Source organism: Lycium ferocissimum, chromosome 5 (genome assembly GCF_029784015.1).
Source record: "Lycium ferocissimum isolate CSIRO_LF1 chromosome 5, AGI_CSIRO_Lferr_CH_V1, whole genome shotgun sequence".
Taxonomy (NCBI): domain Eukaryota; kingdom Viridiplantae; phylum Streptophyta; class Magnoliopsida; order Solanales; family Solanaceae; genus Lycium; species Lycium ferocissimum.
The window spans coordinates 16,842,660-16,863,286 of NC_081346.1; the positions used below are offsets into that span (position 1 = coordinate 16,842,660).

Consider the following 20,627-nt stretch of genomic DNA (forward strand, 5'->3'; position numbering starts at 1 on the left):
AAGGTTAGAATCGTATAGTTTAGAGTTTTAGTGAGAAACTTGAAGGTTTGGACTTTTTGTGAAAATGGTTGACCAGTAGAACCTATTTAATTTCTTGTTGCATAACCTCTTTGTTGGATAATTTTTTGTTTCCAATTTAGTTTCTTAATTAATTGGGAATTTGGAAAAAGTCTCTATAATGAAAGTTATAGTACGTAGAAATATCTTTCCATCTATATAAAGATCAGACGAAACGGAGATGGGAGCAATAAGTTATGAACGTCACAAAACGCTCAGAGGGACAGTCCACCCGTTATATACAAAAAAATATTCGTTAACCATTTATATACAAATTACATATTCATTTGTCGACTCTAATTATAATGAAATACACTGAAAAATCCCAAAATGAAATGACAAAAGTAGCGCGTAATTTGGGAGCTCGAAGTAAATCCTAAACCGCCTAACCGAGTAACCACTGTCTGACCCGCGTCACAAGTAAAGCAAGTTTACTCACTTCTGTCTTCATTTTCTCGTCTTAAGAAGACACTTTCCTCTCAGAAAAATTGGGTACCAAAACACAACACTTGTTTAGGCGGAGTTATCATAAATCATGTTGGTGGAGCTGATTTGTTTCCTTTTCGTTATAATAGTACTTAAGTACTTCTTTTACGATGACGATGTTATCGATATTGGTACCTCCGATTTCAACGCTCTTTTTACTGTTGCCCAAAGGTATTATTATTACTATATCTTTTATATTTGGGGGTTTTAGCTCCTTTTTCCAATCAATTAATTGATGATGATGATTTTGAATTTTTGATGATGATCCTTGGTTCCTTTTTATGTTAATTTAGACTTGAGAAGCTTTATGGTGGTAAAGCTCATGTTGGGCTTCAAATCCCTGACCAAGACTCAGGTTCTCGACAGAGTATTGATATAGTTCTCGTCACTAAACGGTGCGTTTCTTCAACCCACATTACCAATGTAGTACATCAATTGAATAAGGTGTATCTGTGCAACTTAGGTGCTCTTAGAAACTTTACCTATTTCCTTGGTTGTTGCCGTAATTTTGGTCTTCACGTATGTATAAAACTTTTAGCATTCTCAAGCAGGTGCTGAGCGAAGGGGCGCACGTTTTTTTATCCTGATCCCCTTTGCCAAAAAATTACACTGTACATGTAAGGTCAAGATTATTTCTTATTATATATAGTAGATGTTGAATCCCTTAGCTTTTTCGTGTGTTTATTTGCTATATTTTGAATCCCCTCCACGCCATTGTTCTCAAGCATTAATAAAAGGCTAATTTGTGACTTTATTGGGTCTTGCTCCTGGTCGAGGCACCTCTAAGGTTCCAAGGCAGTCATGGGGCTAAAGTGTCATGAGACTAATATGCGGGTTGTTTGCCCCATGTGTAGCTTTACGTTTTGGACAACTGTGCGTCATACTGCCCAAGGACACCCATTGATGCTTTAAGCCATGGTTGGCAATTTGAGCTGTATGACTTTAACTTTATGATATTTTCTTCTTTAGTTGGAATGTTTGGTGACTTGAAATATTATTAATTACATATATGATATCCCTAGACAGTTAAAATCGATTTTCTGACATCTTTGCTTTTGAGTTTATAACATGTTAATGCATTTCAATAATTTTTTCAACTAGTTTAAATATTTTATGTTTAAAATATTAAAAATAAAATGTGAGGGATTATGCCCCATGCCTTGGGCTTAACACCTTCCCTCCATGATAGGTAAAACGTCTTGCGCTACACCTCCTCCCTTCAAAAGTTCTAGAGTACAAACTTTTATGTTTGTTTATTCAAGCTCATTTCATTGTATATGTATAAGGTAGCACAAGTATATGTTTGTCTGTTTTTACTGTATCTATGGTTTGAAGAATCTTACTTCCTTCAAATAGATGGAAGAAAAACCAGTTCATAATATTAGCATCTTTTTTCCTACAGGGAAGCAGTGGTAGTTTGTGTTAAGAATATATCAGGGTTTGTATCTGTTGATAAGGATGGGAGATGGGTTTGTACTGGAGGCCATAAGACGGAGCGTCTTCCAGATCCTGTTAGTTGCAAATCTGTCCTTATTTTTTTTTTTTTTAGGTGTTACTGGATCTGATGATGCTAAAACTGCTTGATGCTTGTTTGATTACTTGACATGGAAAAACTTAGTTCTCTATCATAGCTTTTTCTATGATTTGTCTGGTCAAACATTGCCTTAAATCTCATAGGTTCCGTAAAACTCTTGCTTTTGCTGCACTTGGACGACTGCTTAGAATGCCAACTCTGCCATGTTCTTGTTATATTACGAGAAATTCCGAAGTGAATATGGCCAGGCCGACACGCTCATTCAATAATTAACTTTTTTTTTTTATTATGCCCATGTGATAATAATTTTCTTTAAGTGGTATTGCCCTTTTTTTAGTTTTTCCTAGTAGTATTGACATGAGCTGTCAAGGATTTCTTTAGTGATGGTCTTCCAAAGAAGGGATGATGCTATGTACGCCGCTCACCTTGAGTTTATGCTTAAGGACTTTAAAGTAAAGCACGAACTATAGATCCATCTGTTTCCTTTCTACATTGAGAATTTTCATTACTGTTGATCCACTCTCCCTGGAAGGATAGATACTACTTGTTTAAGTTCTTATGTAAGGATATTTTTCTGATGCTGTTGTCCCTCGCAAATTCCATCCAAACTTGTAAAACCATTCTGTCACCAGGGACGATCTTGGGTGGGATTGAAGTGCAGAGTAGCGACATTGCTTCTTATTAAAGGTTGACAATTTTAGGTGAATATACTCCATCAAAAGGTAGGTTAGCATGGAATAATTTCAGAGAAGTCAACCATCTTCAGAAATCTGAGGAGCACCTCAAAATTATATGACCAATTCGTGCATTCAGGGCTTTGGTTCAATGGTAAGGTGCAACAGGGATGTGTGTATTATGCGCAGATCACGGGATTGTATCTTGCCATTGGCACAAAGCTGGTACTTAAGTGGGAGCATACTCGCTGAGTCACAAACATGTGAACCGGCGTGGTTAGGCCAGCTGACTCACGTGAGATTTCTCGGTTGTATGACAAATTTATCTGACCAACTCTGGCCCTTTGATCAATTGAGCAAAGAACACCGCCTGACTTTACAGAGTTGATATGTGTGCTTCGAAGTATATGTCACTGTAGTATAGTTTCCCTGGAGCATAATGTAGGAGCACTCAACCTTGTGCAATAGTTGGGCTTTAAACAGTCCTGATGTAGAAAGAATCTATTTCAAGTCATCTTTGTTTGAGGATACATCTGAGATCAAGTGCTCATAAAGTTGTGAAGTGAGATTGTTTGGTGTTTTGTAAGGCCTATTGGGTACTAGCACTAATAAATTTTACTCATCTTATAAAAAAAAAGGTTGTGAAGTGAGATTTTAATATGTTCTGCATCGAAATTCTGCTTTACAGTATTCAGTTGAGAATTGCACCCAAGGGTGTGACCTAGTGGTCAATTAATAGATTCTGAAAATCATGAGGTCTCAAGTTCAAATCCAGCGGAGGCAATAGATTCTAAGTGATCTCTTCCCATTTTCCTAAGCCCTGGTGGACAGAGTTACCCGGTACCTGTGCTAGTGGGAGGTAGCAGGTACCCAATGGAATAGTCGAAATGCGGCAAGCTGGTCCATCCACCACCATTATGTAAAAGATATCCCTCTCAAACAGTTCCTTCAGATGCCACCTATTGCTTGGTTGATTATTACATTAGTTCTTTGCAAGTGTATACAGCAACAATGCTTCAATACCAAGCACATTGAGGACTTGAGGTCGGGATATGATTCCTCAATGTATCATCTTATAAACCAACTTGTCATCTTCTATTATTTATAACTGATTATTGGAATTTGCTTCTCTTCTTCTTATATCAAGATTTTAGTTTTGTGCATTGTGATTATAAGTTTCTGTATTTCAGGTAGCAGAAGCAAAACAATTAGTTCCTATTCTTGAATCCTACCTTGAACAAAGGGGCGTCACTCTTCCCGAAGGATATTTGTCTTGCAAAGTCATATGCTCAAACCCCGATTTCCGGTGTGCTTTTTGATCATCTTCTGGTTATTTATCATAGTAAATGTTGAGATTAAGCATGTATTGCACATTATTTCTTCAAGTTATTCTTCTAATCTTAGGGCTGGTTAACAGACAGCATAATGATGCTTTCTATGTACTTGTTTCTAACCAACACCTATTTGAAGCTTGAGGAGCATTTTTGGAAGGGAACTCTTGAGATGTGAGATTTTATAAGTCGAACTAAATGTAACTAGTTGTTCCTAGTTGCTTAAGGCATTAAAGATCCATCCCAGCTCCATAGCTAACTATTACAGTTGGTTAACCAGGCGATAGCTTTGTAATCAATAGCTTAGTGAGGTAATTCACCTACCCTACTTCTAATGATAGAAAAGGCGGTAGAGGGGCTGAGGATGACAGAGGGACATTACTAGCCTTCCTGGCATCAACCAATTAAGGCTAAAAGTCCATTGGAGAGCGTTTCCACGTGATTGAGTTGCACTTACAGAGACATAGAATCCAAAGGCTAAACAACTACTTCTACATCTTCAACCACTATTCACACATTTGTGAAGGCTCCTTCTTCCGGCATTCTTATCCTCTACGACGTCTTTATATTTGATATGAATTCCTTTTTCTCCTAGACCCTCTAAAGGATGTTTTTGACGCTCTATTCGTGTCTAGACAACCTTTTCGATAACCTAGAAATTTCCATCATCTACTTAGCAAATTAAAACCTTTGTTGCGTATTCATAGGAATAAATCCAAATTGGTTCTCTGTCACCCTTGTAGTACTCTCAAGTCTATGTTCTATAGTATTTTTCTCAAAGTTTAGCTGTAACGACTCATAAGTTTTATAGATCTCACAACGTTGGATATCTCTTTTGTTATGTGTTGTAATCAGGATACTGCTTGTCCGCTCAACTATATTTTTTCATGCCTTAGTGTAAGTGTGTAACATTGAATAGCTCGGGGAACTTTAGAATATCATGTTTTAAGCAAGTAACTCGCTGAGAGATTGGCCCCACCCACTGTGGGCATCTCGACCTGATCCCACCAGAGCGAAAATATACTTTGAGGCACTTGGATGTAAGTGACTCGATTCAGGAAAGATAATTTAATTATTAGGATAAACCTCAATAAGAGTATTGTTTACATGTTTAGGATAGAGTAGAGAATACTGCTATGTTCTCTAGAAATCCCTTTGGTATTTAAATAATCACAAAAGAATTATGTGAAGTCAAAAGAAGAAATGGTTCATTGTAGTAATTTAATGGTAACTTCTTAGTTTGCATGTAATCACTTTCCTTTTACTTGTTACTCGGAAACAATAGTATCTTGTGACGTCAAAATAAAAAATTCCAACATTGAAGTAAGAGAAGTGCCACAAGGAGGATGTTTATTGAAGTAAGAGAAGTGCCACAAGGAAGATGTTTATTTTCAATAGTAGACGTTATCAACCATGAGAGCAAGAGCATGGGAAGGAGTTCTATTGGTACTTTTATGACAATTGAGCGAGAAAGAAACTGACGAGCTTTTGAAGGGATAGAAAGCACTTCTGTGCAAATTAAAGGGATAATATATTCTTTCTAAATTTTTTGAGCAACTATGAGGTATCTGTTATCATAGACAAATTGCTCTTACCTTTATAAAAAGAAAAAATGTACGGGATTCTTGTTCTCCCTTTTATATCATAGGTTAAACCGGTGAAATCATTTGAATAAGAGTATTGATGGTAGAATAGAGTTGCGTACTCCAAAAGAATTTGAGTTGCATAAATCTTGATAAGATAAAGCCTATGAGAGTTTGTATATAACTCTAGAAAATGAAACAAAATAAGCAAACAATTCAAAATAAACACTTGATGGAAGATTATTCCATGTAAACAAAATAAACAATAAATATAAACTATTCAAAATTAACTTTCGAATTAGATCATTTATGCTTTTCCAGTGTTATGTTTCTCTTGTGATCATTAAACTTGCAGCTTGTGAATACTGCTTATTACTTCTGTCTTGCAGTACCATTGTCTCAGACTCTTTTCCCCCAGAGGTCATAACATATGACCAGTGGATACAACTAAAACCAGAATCAAGCATGCTTTCTGGTTGGATTAAAGGAGCATTTCATGGTGGGAAGAAGGAAATGCAGGAATCAATACATGAGAAGCTTAATCTTGTACTCAGCACAGCTCCAATGTGGGACAGGTCTGTTGCATTGCGTTTTCTTTATGTTTTATGCACTAATTTTTTCCTGAATTAAATGGAAACAGTCGGTTTGTCCATTATGACCAAGAGGTGAGAAGCATTTGTTCGAAGAGAGAGTGCTTCCCTCTTTTTTCTATTTTTTTTGTTTTGTGGTTGTGGGGGAGGGGGGAGGGGGGGGGGGGAGATGGGGGATCAAGGAGATCAAAGCTATAAGGCAGATGTTAATGAGGTGAGCCAGGTAACGTGGGTTTGTATGTAACCAAGTGGGGCATTAAGGTGGTTTGGATCCTTGATTAAAAAAAGAGTTAATAAACATTCCTTCTGTTCTAATGGAAGAAATTTGCACATATCCTTGCAGAGTTGCAGTTTAAATTAAAAGTAAAGCTTTACCAACTCCGAAATTTTACTCAAATTGTTCTGATACATGCAGGTTAGAGCTCAAAGGTAATAAATTTGTCCTTGGAGAGTTTCTGGAGTTCAAAGGGGACCGAGAAGATGTTCAGGCATTGGGAGAAATCAGAAGATCAAAAGTTAGTAGAGTGACAATCCAGAAAACAAGCATGCTTGGTGTGGGTAAGGAAAATAATAGCTGTGTAGCTGGCAAATGCATTGACCCGATTGTACTTGAAGATAACATTGTGATAATTTTTTTACATTTGTTATACATGTCTACCGGATAGTACGTTCTATATTTTCCTTGAATCTAAGAAATCTTTTGTTGCTTTGGGAGTTGCAGCTAAGTCCAAGCTCCAAGTTCTCTATTGTCCTCGAGATTATCGTGGTGAAGGGGCTTCAGCTTCTGACTGGAAAGAAGTCACTGTCCATTCCAGGACGGAGGTTAAAATTCAGCCTAAAGGTTCAACCAAAGTACGCAAATACAAGTTATCGTCAATTGTTTCCATGACATTGAGTGCCTGACGTGTCGGCGTGAAGTACCATATAGGCGTTTGATAGTTGAGATGGAAATGGTTTAATAAAAATGTTAAAACTAGGCTGAACCTCGTTTTTCCTTTAGAAGTTCTAAGTTGATGCATGTACCTATTTCGTTGCGTATATCCCATCATGAGCAGCAATTCCGGATCAGTGTAATGCAGAAAGGTTCCCTCAGCTATTTCCCTTGATTAAACATTGCTGACACAGAGCATGGTAGGGATTCCGCAATTTGTCGAAAGTATAATTCCTTCTCCCACAAATTGAATGACCCATAAGGTTTTACCATGTATACACTGAAAGTGCAAAATATTTTTACAGTATTGTCATGTTATAATAGGTAGTTTACTTATTTTTCGAACAACATTGGATGGATGGTTATAAATTGCTGATTGCTTGTCCCAACGGTGGCGCTAACCTATTTAGCTTAAAATTTGGTTATTACGTTAACCAGTTGAATCTGTTTAGGTTAAGGTCACAAGTAATATAATTAATTCAAATTATGTCAATCCTCTTAATTAAGTGAATAGACGAGAGCGAAGTAATACAAAGAGTAGAACAAATGTTTAGAGAGAACAATCTGACTGTTATAAAATAATAAAGCAAGAAGAAAAATATTGTAGAGTAGAGAGGAGAATTCTTTATTTCTCTTGAGGGATGATTTACAATATAGGAGACGCTCTATTTATCGGGGAAAATTAAGCTTAATTTTTCTCCTAGAGATAGACATAATGGTGTTTATCTATGATATGATAGATATTCATAACATAATGATATTTATCTATAACACTCTCCCTTGAATGTCTATTTGATAGATAATGTGCCTCATTTAAATTTAACTAGAAAAAACTCAGTGGAAAAAATTCTAATCAAGGAAAAAGAGTATACATTTCTAACAATACGCATTTTGGCTGGCTCATTAAAAACCTTATCAGGAAAATCCAATTGGACAAAACCTTGATTGAGGGAAAAAGAGTATAGCGCGAATAACTCCCCCTGTTGGGTACATCACTCCAAAACTTGAATCTTCGCATTCCAATCTTGTGCACCATCTTCTTGAAAGTTGTAGTTGGTAGAGACTTGGTGAACAAATCAACCATATTATCACTTGAACCAATCTGTTGCACGTTGTTATCACCATTCTTTTGGAGATCATGTGTGAAGAATAACTTTGGTGAAATATTCCTTGTTCTTTTATGAATCCTCTCTTTAGTTGGGTTATGTATGTTGCTGCATCTTCAATTTTTGGATAGAGTTACATCGGCATATAATATTGTTGAAAGCACTCCAAGTGCATTCCTGACTTTCTTTATAAACAGATGTTATCTTTATATGATTTGACTATCATGTAAAACAACATCGTATGATTGTAATCCCTCATAGTCATAGCAAAACATATAAATGCATCAATTACATAAAGATATGGCACTTCAGGACTAAAAAGTTCTGCAAGTTTCTCATTTCAACTTTTTTCAGCAGATAATCTATTTCTTTTGAAACTCTTTAAGAGTATCAATAATACTCTGGTCATCAACTTGCACTAACAATATGATAGATTTTGATTTCCACAAAGACGTAAGGATAAATAGACCCTTAGTCATTAAATATTCACTAAGGTGATTAAATCGCATTCACCTTGCTTGATTTAATTCATATAAGAATATGAACAAACTTCTAGAACTTGTGTATGCTTCAGGCATTTAAAATTCTTCAAGAATTTTCATATAAATTTTGTCAAGTGACAATATCCATTAATATTTAAATGAGGGACATTTTCTGTTGTCTGGACTGCAGGTCCAATAAGCTTGAAGCTTACCAAAATGAATCATTTCACTTGGTAATGATGTCTATGTAAGCATGCTTTATATACGTAGAATTCAGATCTTCACAATCTTTTACAATATTGCGCTATATTGTACCAAAGATATCGTCGATAATATATAATTTGTATTAATTCACAATGTGACATAACTTATTGAGATTTCATCATTTTCATTATTTTTAGTTACCTAAACCTCTTATGAGGTTTCATGAAGTGTTATGTCGTAGGCTCTTCAAGAGCACATTGTCTCCTTATAATAATCAATTTGATCATTTTCTCCTTTCCCCTTTCAAGGATTATTTTATTTGGAACCGATTAATCTAACACGCTTCATGCATGTTATAGACTCTGTCCTTTAAGGACATTAATTTAATAGGAGCATTTTGCAGCTGAAATTAGAAATTAATTTTGGGTCAGCAAATGCTTCTAGCACTTGACTTGAATTATCTTTGAATGAGGATTATACGAATGATAATTTACAACATATTTCATAACTGCTTATTCCTCCTCCTTATGTTAGAAAAACTAACATATTATCTTATCTTCTTTGGGGAATCCATCTTTGTGCATCATGGTAGATAGGTTAATTAATCATATACCACACATAAAAATTGTTAGATGAAAATATATGGTTCCTGACCCTGAATCAATTGTGAGGGGAGAATTTATCATAATTTATTAATCTGAAGCATACAAGTGTTGTTATATACAATATATCATATTTCAGACCAACACATGAAGCTTTGTTCTCATAAGCAATGGTTTAGTTATTTATCGGAGGTATTCAACACCAAACCAGCTTGGATATAAACCAACATTAACAATATGAATTATCTTGATTACATAGTCTGAAAATTCTTCTCTCAGCTCGATTATTTTGAGCAAGTAACTTTGCAAATGTCAAACTGCAAGTTGACAATAAACACACATGTGACCGTATTATCGATGCATCTATTTAAGACATCACATAACAGGTGAACGGGCTCATATTCACCTTTTATATTTTTCCATAATTTAGGGAATTCAATCCCAACATTAGCCAAAAGATAATCAACTTATCATGAGAACAAGCAACAAATATAAATTCTTGAAGAATCTTCTAGTTCTTCAATATATGTCAAATACTCAATCTGCACATCATAATTGAATCGGGATGATCAAACCGCTCATGCCGACTAATAAAATTATTTATACTAGTAAACTTCAAGCTTACCATGCCATGTGCTATTTGTTTTAGTAAACTTCTGGTTTATTATGACATGAATTATTTTTTGTACCGATAAACTTCTGGGTAACATGTGATTTCATCATGCTTATATTTATGTAGTACAATTTTGAGAATAAAGAGGGTAACCATTCATATACATATTTTCTTACCCACTATGATTTTGAAGATATTTAATCCTCCAATCATTTATATCTTCAATATGATAGTCATTTATTTTAGTAAACTTCGAATTTACTACAACTTGTGTTTCAATCATAACAACTTCATACATTACAATCTAGAACGAATGAAACTATACTATATAAGCTCTTCTTTAATTTATTCTCCATAATCACATATTGTTTGGACACTATTAGTGCCATGATCTTTTAGATAAATAATCATCTCTTCTGGAGCCCTTAATTGATTTTGTACTATCAAATATATTTTAGATATTGCTGGTATCATACAAGAAATTTTAGTTAGACACTGTTGGTGTCATGAAAAAAAATCGACATGTAAAGACAATAGTAGAGTTCAAAATTTGCTACTTCGGGAGTCGATTTCTAAGTTTGCTACTTCAGGAGAAGATTTTTGAGGTTACTACTTCGGGAGTAAATCATAGAATATTTAAAATATTTTTTTTTCTTAATTATTCTACCTCTTCTGAAGGCGACTCGTTATAACTTCACAATCAATCGCTCGTCCGTATTTATAATCCTTACTAAATATCATCACATTCACTTCTGGGAATGGATCTATATTTGTGAACCTTTTTAAGATATTGCTACTTCAAGAGCAAATCGAGGAACACATATGATGTGCAGAATTTTTCTCTAGCACATCTTTAATTGTAATCACAACAAAGAGAAAATGGCCAAATAAGCCCCCAACGTTTGACCGAAATCCCAACCACACACTATACCTTTGCAAGAGTCCTATTACCCCTCTAGACTAATTTAAAATGGAATATATTGCTCCCTAAAATGTCAATCCCAGCTATGTATTAGAGAGTGAAGTGCACTCGCCTGCCATATGTATATTTGATAAAAAATAATTATTTATATTTTTTTCTTATTCTTTTTCATAATTTTCTCTCTCTTCCTCCTTTCTCTTTAAACTAAACCCAACTAACAATCCCCACCCCCTAACCGACACAGCACCGGCGGGCACTCCACCGGTGGACCAGTACGATTCGTCGGCATTTAACGATTCCAACCAGATCTAGCCTTTTAAGGATGTTGTCGTGATGGGATAACAATGGGGAAACAAGGGTTCGTGAAGATGGGGGGCTGGTGGTGCTGCTGTGGTGTTGGGGGTTGTGGTACTTCGCCGGAGTTTGGGGTCATTTTGTTGGGGGGGAAAGAAGACGAGAGAGAGGTGAGGGAGTGGAGTTCGCTGGTGGTTGCAGTAGGTTTGGGTTGTTTGGCGACTGCTCCGGTTCACCGGAGCTGGAGCTCCTCGCCGGAGCAGTAGGGGAGGAGAACGGAGGGAGCAGTAGTGTGGTAGTGGAGTCTCGCCGGAGCTATGGGTTCGCCGCTCGTGATGGAGAAAGGGAGGGCGAGAGAGAAGAGAAGGAGAAAAGGGGGCAGCAGTAACGAGCTTGGGTGGTTTCGCCGGAGCTCCGACAGTGGAGGGTCGGCGGCGGCGGCTATGAAAATGGGAGAAGGAGGAGAGTGTTTTAACGAAGAAGGCATTTTTGTGTGAATAGTGATAAAAATTTAATATTGGATAAAAAGAAAATGAAAAAGAAAGGAAAGATTTTTAAAAAAATCAAAAAGTTATAAATTTAATAATTTATTTTTGCCTCTCACTCTCTTTGAGAGAGTGAAATACACTTTCTTTGCCACCTCAGTATTTAGGGAGTAATATATTTCATTTTAAATTAGTCCAGGGGGTAATAAGACTCCCGTAAAGGTAAAGTGTATAGTTGGGATTTTGATCAAACGTTGGGGGCTCATTTGGCCATTTTCTCCACAACAAACGTGTGAAAATATTACCACTTCTGATGATTATCGGCATAAACGAATTAATCGTAATAAGACTTTAAAAAATATTGTCACTTCGGGTGGCCTTATATTTCTTTTACACCCTGCTTACCAACGATAAAGTAAAAGAGTCTTGATGGCCAACCTTTAGGTGATAGTAAAATAGCAGGAAAACGTAACCATTAATTAAAGACAATAACATACCTCCTGATTGGCACTCAACCATCATCTTATGTCATGGGCAGCTTCGTGTGTAGACGTCAGTATAACTTAAGCAATATCAATGGTTAGAATTATTTTTCAGAATAGTATTACACAAATATGTTAAGGGATTTTGTCATAATACTACAAGTTTGCACTGGCCTAAGAGACGAGGATTAGCTACCTCACAAAGTATTATTTTAAGTCAATTAACACTCCATATGTGTTGGACATTGAGAACGAAATCATACGTAAATTCATACTGGATACATAATTGAATTTGTATCTGCCATGCTGTTTATCAGGGGAAAACACTCCAAAAGTCCATTGCACATGTATAGTGTGTCTGTGTATATATATTTAAGACAACAAGAATAACTACTTTTATTAGCACACTAGTTTTGCAGATAGCCACCAGCAGAAAAATCATACCAGGACGCAAAATCGTTATCCAACATTGAGCAAATACCATTTTTATTACAGGTAATTAAACATAAAAAAAAAATATAAAAAAATCTTACTCTGGTCAGGATACGCTTTTCATCCATATGCGTTATGCGTAAGTCAAATTCAAAGTAAATACTACCAATCTTTATAAGGAGTAACATGTAAGCCATTATAGATCACTAACAGACATATACTATAACATAATTATTCTTAATGAGTATATGCGTGAATAATTAAGTCATCAGAAGACTTCGTGGATGTTACCATACGGTTGTTAGGCAGAAAGCTCTTTCACTTTTCTAAGTAAAATTACTACTTTTATAATGAACATTTATTTCACTGCCAAAAGACAAATAATAATATTGCAATAATAACTTTCACAGTGAGAGAAATTTGATACATCATTCAAGATAAAGGACTTCTCATGCATTAGTGTACTAATTATGAACAGTACTGAAAGTATTTCATATATATCTTGAATGTGAGATATGGAGAATTACGTACCCATTCATACTTTCTCCTCAAACAACTTCGCGGATGATATTCTTACCTTTAATCATTGAGCCTCGTGCTAATAACGTGTTATAAAATAATAAAGCAAGAAGAAAAATATTGTAGAGAAGAGAGGAGATTCTTTATTTCTCTTAAGGAATGATTTATAATGGAGGAGACCCCTCTATTTATGGGAAAGCTAAGCCTAATTTCTCTCCTAGAGATAGACATAATGGTGTTTATCTATGATATGATAGACATCCATAACATAATAATATTTACCTATAATACCGACAAAGTAAAAGAGATATTTTTATTTTTATTAATTCTTTTGGCTCAAATGACGAAAATTGCTGAAAACGGTGACGAACAGTCACTTCTAGTAGAGTTTAAAGAACCATATGCGATCATGCTATGTTGCCCGCTTCGAAAATAGTTGCCACATCTGTATCAGATCGTCCAATAAAATAGTTTTTCTAAGGATCCTTCAAATCCTAGCGAGGAAAAAAATCTCTTGGCTTTTTACAATTGGAATAGAAGAAAATATCTTTTTCAGATCTCTTATGTGTTGTTTTCAGACCTCTTATGTGTAAAAAAATAAAGATATAAAAATGTCATAAAATTAAAAAAAAAAACTTGTAAAGGGTCAAAAATGGAAATTACATGGACATACTAATTTGCCCTTTGCATTCACTTCCTCTTGCCCATTTCGAAGCAATTAACCCAATTTACATAAGGAGGATAAACTATAAACAGAAGTTATCCTTCATTAGTTAATTTCCAAATGCACAAATCTTCTTCCAAAAATTAACACTTTCTTCTCATAAAATGTTGAATAATATCAACGCAATACTCATTTACCCATTTCAGATGGCCTTTGACCTGTAAACTGACATATAATCTAAAAAGATAATTTTCTTACTATTACAAAGTCGAAAATAGCGAAACAAACAATAAGCTCAGTTGAATCTCCACAATCCACTATAGGAACTAACCTCTCACGACACTTCAATGAAATATTATCAAAGCAAGAAGCTTTAAACAAGTACACAGGATTGTGGGAGGAAAAAAGCAAAACCAAAGAAAATACAGCTCTCAAATGGAGAAAACCCGATGGAGCAAACATGGCGATTCAGCAAAAAAATTTGGACCATTTCTCGATTTGTGCGTGTCATCCTTACGCAGGGGCCATGCTAATCTTCTCTGTATCGTTCCAATTTTATCAAATGTCCCCGCACGGACATACGGGAGTGCCATGTTCCGTTATATAAACGCAGCAAAGCTTCTTTCTCTAGATGATGTGGGAGAATAGCAAATTCAGTTTTCAGTTAAGGTACGGGCCTGGACTCCTTTTTGGAAGTCGTTTTTTCATCTGAACAAACAAACCCAGCTATGTATGGACTCAACTATAATGGGCTGCCTTTTTTTTCTTTTTCTTTTTTCTTTGAGGCAATTTGCACGATTGGCCTTTATACGGACGGGTCTTTAATTTAGTCCCTCAAAAAAATCGCTAGTCTTTAATTTTGTCCTTCACTTAAAAAGGTTATCAAAAATATTCCGAGGTTTTGGGTTCGAAACCCATCTATGCCTATTCGGGCGAAGTTACATAAAACCTATGTTGGAGACGGCAGACTTTTAGTTATGTTTTAAGACAAAGTCTTGCTTGCGATTTTTTTTTTTTTTTGACTGAGCGGGAGTTCGAACCCAGAACCTCTGGATATTTTCGGCCACCCTTTTAAGTGAAAGGAAAAAATTAAAGACCAGCAATTTGAGGCACAAAAATTAAAGACCACCCCAAAAGAAGGACAATCCACCTAAAAATGTTTTATTGGAGTCCAAGGATGGGTCATTGGCACTTATGTTCCTATTTTGTGCTGGTCTTTAATTTTTGCTTCTTATAATAAATAACTTTTTTGCGGGATATAAGTTTACATTTTCGCATTATAATATCTCACAAGTTACGTGCCACATGACTTTTGCTGTTAAAGAACTTATGCCAGCTAGGCATGAGTTCGATTCCTAAAGGGAAAAAATTAAAGACCAACCCATTTGAAGGGAAAAACGTGCAATTTCTTCCTATTCCTATGATACAACTACTTTTCGCTGGCTATGTTTTGAAAATAAAATAATATTATTAGTTATGGTAATTATGGTCCTAATTTAGTATATCTAGGAAATCATCCTTAACAGTTATAACATAGTTATCCCGCTAATTGCACCAAATCAAATTGACAATACTACCCTTCATTATTTATCAAGGTTGTGGAGGCACTTGCTCAATTCAACAAACTTGTTACAATCTTATCAGAAACTTAAGACTGAAGAAACGATTAGAAGATTGGGGCAGTACCATATTTTGAATCACAACAAAAAGAGTCAAAAAAAAAAAAAAAAGTTATCTTTAGGTGAGTGGATTTTGAAGTTAAACTCATGTTTAAATGCCATATGTGCATTTATTTGCTTAAAATTTGATTAAGCTCTAAAGTTATGGTAACTTGATAATTTTCTTTTGGGTATTTGTAACTAATTTCTTAATGTTTATGTAATTGACTACTTACATTAAGAAATTTTAATCTCATAAAATGAAATTATTTAATCAAAGAAAAATATATTTTAACATTGTCTTTATCACCAACTTATCTGATTGAAATAGGTTAGTTTTTTGGCATTTTCTTTTCCATTTTTTTTCCCTAGTGAAATTGAATGAGAAACAGATTATTTGAATCAAACTAATTTCTCGGGATATTTATAAACCAAAAATTTAAGTATATGGAACCGAATTATTAACTCATAATAGATTGAACCACCGAATATGCCACATATTATCGGTCTTTAAAATTTTAGATTCGCCTTTAATATTAGGCCTGTGCACGAATCGGTTCGGTTCGGTTTTGGCCATCATCGAGTTGAAGTTTCGAATTTCGACTTTCTAAAATTCTCAACCAAACTCGATCCATTCTAGGTTCAATTCGATTCGTTTTTTATTATTTCGGTTCGGTTACACAAATCGATTTGTTCGGTTTATTCGAAATTTAAACAAGTAACTATTTCATTTCAGTTTTAGAGTAAAGATAACAAAAAATAATGAGACCCTAAATTTCGAGCCTTATAACCAAGACATTAACCAAGAAAAACCCATTAACTTGCAAGCATAATAGCATATAAATAGCAAAACCAGAGCTTGACAACTTGTGCAAGCATACAAATCTGCCAACACCACATTACATATACCAAATTAGTCATATTAGTCACTAGTGGCATATAAATTCGATTTGTTCGGATCGGTTCGGTTGATAATTTAAGTCAACCGTATTCGAACCGTTAAACCGTAATATTTTACAATTGCATTTGTAAATCGAAATCGAATTGTATTATCCAAATTGAATTATCTGAATTATTTCAAATCGGTTCGGAAATTCGGATTGAACCGATTTGTCCACAGGCCTATTTAATATTAGGTGAGACATAATTCCTGTCTGGTTGATTATTTGAATTGTCCTAATCCGCAAAATATACTCAAAATCAGTTTGAGTGTGATGCTTTTAGGTAAATATCAACTTAGCGATGTCACACACCAGAGGCATACAATCGAGCAATGTTTAGTAGTAAGTGAGAGGTAATAAAAAATTGACATTTAGGACAAAACATCCATTCTCATTGATTTCATTCTATAGTAATAATTTGCAAGTGAAAAGGTACTACTAGCTATTATTGTTACATATATCAAGGCTTGGCTCTATGCAAAATGCTTCTGTTGGTCATTTAACATTTCTGTTATGCTTTCTTTATATGCAACTTTCTTGTAAGTGGAATGTATAATAAATTTTTTCAGCCAAAAAAACTAAAGAATAGTTTATAACAAATATGAATAGTTTGTGGCATCAATCAATTCACTTGGACTTCCAATTCAGTATCAAATGATTCAAATCCCAACATCAGCTTGTTTAATTTCTTGTTACTAATCCTTTGCTCGTATACAATATCGTCCTCCAAACTGCAGTTCACACGTAAATGATAAGCCCAAAGTAGAACGAAATCGAGGGAGGTTAACAATGAACGATATAAAGATTATAGAATTTACCTTTGTGTTTCTGATGAAGCTGAAGGAGGCAAAAGCATATTGGATAGTGTGGTAGCATCTTTACTGGAGTTTATGACTCTATTGAAGCATAAGTATCGTCCGTAAGAAGAAACATCCTCAAACACACACATATGGGCATCTACCAAGAACTTGAGGTCCACTGCAATAAACACACCATCTTCATACATTTCAGCTGCTCCCTTCAAGTAAGGTTCTCTTATATTGAGGTCTGGATGAATTAATAATCCTCCATTTATAGACACCATGCTCACTTCTCTGTCCATTGCCAATGCCCATGCTGCTTTCTCCGCTTGCGTCTTTGATAGCCCGTGCCACAACTGTCATGCCGAATTCATGTTAGATTTCGGGGCTATTTGCGTAAGCTTATACTTTAGCTTATTTATGTGTTTGGTAAACATCAAAAATTACCGATAAGTCAAGTATGTGTGCCAAAATCAACCAAAAGTCACAAGTTAGTCAATCTCGACTTATGACTTTTCAACTTATAAGCATTTTTGCTTGACCAAGCTTTTAAACTATTTTACCCCTAACATTTTGTGTAATCTCTGAAGTACCCTTCTTAAAACGAAACTCTTACTACCCTCTCCATTCCACTTGTGCTATCCATCTTTTTTCAATTATCACTTTTAGTGTTTCTATTCAATCAGTTTCAACCATTGATGCTTATCAACTTGGTTATTTCATAGCTTGTTTCTTGTTGTTGCCGAATTGTGGAGGATTGAGTAGGTAATTACCTTATATTTTTTGCATAAGTTGAGGTCGGTCCAGTCTCTTTCATCGACGTAAGAATGAGAGTGGGAAGCCATAGAAGAGTCATGTTGGTCTCTCTTCCTTGAGCCCCATAACACAGCTGTTGCAGAGGATGTAAAAACTACCTTGTTTAAGTTGTCTGTTTGTGCACACGCTTCCATCACATTGTGAGCTGCTCTCACCTCCATTTCTCCCATTAATTCCTGCAATATAATCCAAAGACTTAATTAATAAACAACTCTTGATACTTGACACATTGACTTCAATTTAGAGAAGCTTCTGTGAAAATTCCACACATGAAAATCAGAAGCCGAAATCAAACGGCCAGACAACGGGTGGACTATGGAGTAAACTTATGGGGAAAATAAGTCATTCCCTATAAGTTGATGGCTCTTCACAAGCACGCGATTAGAGTCCTGGCTCCTCCCTTTGCTTGGGAGCTTACCAGTTCATGTTCTATTTCACTATATTTCTCGATGAAGAATAATTTTACAACAGATATTGTTCCGATTACAATGATGGCAATCAAGCAAGTTGTGGACTACCAAGGATTTGGTGGAGTGGTTACTACTCCTTCATCCTTAACCAGAGGTCTCGACTTCGAGCCCTGTGAATGGAGTAGCCTTTGGTAGAGTGGACTATTTCACTATATTTCTCGATGAAGAATAATTTTACAACAGATATTGTTCCGATTACAATGATGGCAATCAAGCAAGTTGTGGACTACCAAGGATTTGGTGGAGTGGTTACTACTCCTTCATCCTTAACCAGAGGTCTCGACTTCGAGCCCTGTGAATGGAGTAGCCTTTGGTAGCGAGTGTTTTACCCCCAAAGATGGTACTCCCTCCGTCCCAAAAAGATTTTCCTCTTTTGACTTGGCACAACGTTTAAGAAATAAAGGAAGACTTGGCATAATTTTTTTGGGACAGACTAAAAAAGAAAGGAGGACAATCTTTTTGGGATAGAGGGAGTACTTCCCGGCCTAGATTAGTTGGGCCACAAAGCAGGTATGAACACTGGGTGGAAAACCAAAAATAAAACATAAAAAAATCAAGCAGGTGGTTGAATTACTCACGTCATAGGTAGGATAGTCAGAAGGGGTCTCGAATGAGTAAAACAAACCACAGCAGTCTTTTAGAGCATCAACTATGCTGTGATAATCCAAGGGATCAGCATGGAAACATATCAACTTCTTGTTTTTGCTATCATCCACATTGCCACAACCATATTTTCTCTTAAAACGTTGCATTTCATCTGCACCATCAAAATTTTAGGATTAGTTTTTCAACTTAAAGATTCAGCTTATAAACTTTCAACAGGTCAGATTGTCTTAGACAGGTTTAGAAAAAGAAGAAAGATCACAAATATTACCACCAATAATATCATAAAGTATACAATCAAGAATTGACAACAATGATGGTACAAAAATTGACAAGGAAAATAGTTTGCCTAATAGTTTGCTCTCCACCCTCAACTACCATTGACAGCTTTTTTCTTTGTTTACCTCTCTCTCCAATCACACAGCTCATCCCATCCAAGAAAATAAAATAAGGGTCTCAACTTAAATTGAAAACGCCTACACCTATTTTGTGTGGTGTCCTATTCTACTTCAATTTAGTTTATAATCTTTTCAAAATTTTAAATATATAGGGTGGTACTGTGGTAGACCTTAAGCTACGAAATAAAGGCCTAATAATTGAGACCAAGTATGACCAAAAACCACAGTTGTTTCTACTGATTCAATAGTCATAGGCTATGTAGTGAATTCTCAAAAAGCTATGCATTTTAGGAGGATCCAACACGGGGCATCAACGTTTTTGGAGGGTCCGGACAACATAGGTCCTGGGGTTGTTTTATGTGGTTGTTTTAAGTGAACCTCATTGCTCAATTTCCCAATGTACAGCGTGAGGTTAAATTTATCTATAAAACTAGATAATTCTTCATAACAAGTCTGATATAATAACATTAAAAAATAGAGTAATGACCTGCTATAACCGATTAAATCACACAGGCAGTATAAACATTGTTTATACTGTTAGTGCATGCAACTTTAAAGCTGCTAGTATATCTTATTAGTATTAAGACAAGAAAAACGAACCATGGTTTTGAAAAGCGGCGTGTACAGTGTAACCTCTGAGCAAGAGACGATGGACAAGTGCGGATCCAACGTGACCAGCAGCATCCATTACACAAACTCTCTTTGAACAAAACACTGAATCCTGCTCATCATATAAGTCCTGTGTAATAGTCATGACTAACAGAGAGAATCAACTGAGAATGAGAATTTGAGCTACCACTTTGCTCCTTTAAAATGCTAACTAATGAAGAGGACTAGTTCAGCTGGGCAAAAACAAGAAGCACAAGCTATGCAAGTAGGATAAGAAAAAGTGATGCTATTTAAAGAAGAAAAGGAGGAGAACATTAAAAGAGTGTGTGGTTAAGTAGATG

General features: G+C 35.5%; 2 protein-coding genes and 1 non-coding gene across 3 annotated transcripts; 1 reads left to right on the top strand and 2 right to left on the bottom strand.

Moving 5' to 3' along the window:
- The first annotated feature begins 468 nt into the window (after positions 1–468).
- LOC132056253 (uncharacterized) lies at positions 469–7,575 on the top strand. Its single transcript, XM_059448358.1, has 7 exons — positions 469–714; positions 837–938; positions 1,946–2,054; positions 3,942–4,057; positions 6,055–6,240; positions 6,671–6,813; positions 6,977–7,575. The coding sequence occupies exons 1-7, from the start codon at positions 593–595 to the stop codon at positions 7,156–7,158; spliced, it is 960 nt and encodes a 319-aa protein (XP_059304341.1). The 5' UTR covers positions 469–592; the 3' UTR covers positions 7,159–7,575.
- A 6,891-nt stretch (positions 7,576–14,466) lies between these two features.
- LOC132058628 (U6 spliceosomal RNA) lies at positions 14,467–14,569 on the bottom strand. The gene has a single exon (XR_009415352.1). It is a non-coding gene; the product is annotated as a U6 spliceosomal RNA (small nuclear RNA).
- A 2,391-nt stretch (positions 14,570–16,960) lies between these two features.
- On the bottom strand, positions 16,961–20,627 carry LOC132056254 (cinnamoyl-CoA reductase-like SNL6). The gene is made up of 5 exons (XM_059448359.1): positions 20,278–20,627; positions 19,255–19,433; positions 18,164–18,382; positions 17,409–17,746; positions 16,961–17,321 (listed from the first exon to the last, which is right to left on the bottom strand). The coding sequence occupies exons 1-5, from the start codon at positions 20,429–20,431 to the stop codon at positions 17,213–17,215; spliced, it is 999 nt and encodes a 332-aa protein (XP_059304342.1). The 5' UTR covers positions 20,432–20,627; the 3' UTR covers positions 16,961–17,212.

Excerpts from the sequence above, each read along its gene's own strand:
- LOC132056254 (XM_059448359.1), bottom strand. The coding sequence starts at position 20,431 with ATGACTATTACACAGGACTTATATGATGAGCAGGATTCAGTGTTTTGT. Across the intron at positions 19,434-20,277 it reads CGCCGCTTTTCAAAACCATG|ATGAAATGCAACGTTTTAAG; the intron begins GTTCGTTTTTCT and ends TTGATGGTGCAG. Across the intron at positions 17,322-17,408 it reads GCTTCATCAGAAACACAAAG|TTTGGAGGACGATATTGTAT; the intron begins GTAAATTCTATA and ends TGTGAACTGCAG.
- LOC132056253 (XM_059448358.1), top strand. The coding sequence starts at position 593 with ATGTTGGTGGAGCTGATTTGTTTCCTTTTCGTTATAATAGTACTTAAG. Across the intron at positions 6,241-6,670 it reads ACAGCTCCAATGTGGGACAG|GTTAGAGCTCAAAGGTAATA; the intron begins GTCTGTTGCATT and ends TGATACATGCAG. Across the intron at positions 6,814-6,976 it reads AACAAGCATGCTTGGTGTGG|CTAAGTCCAAGCTCCAAGTT; the intron begins GTAAGGAAAATA and ends TGGGAGTTGCAG.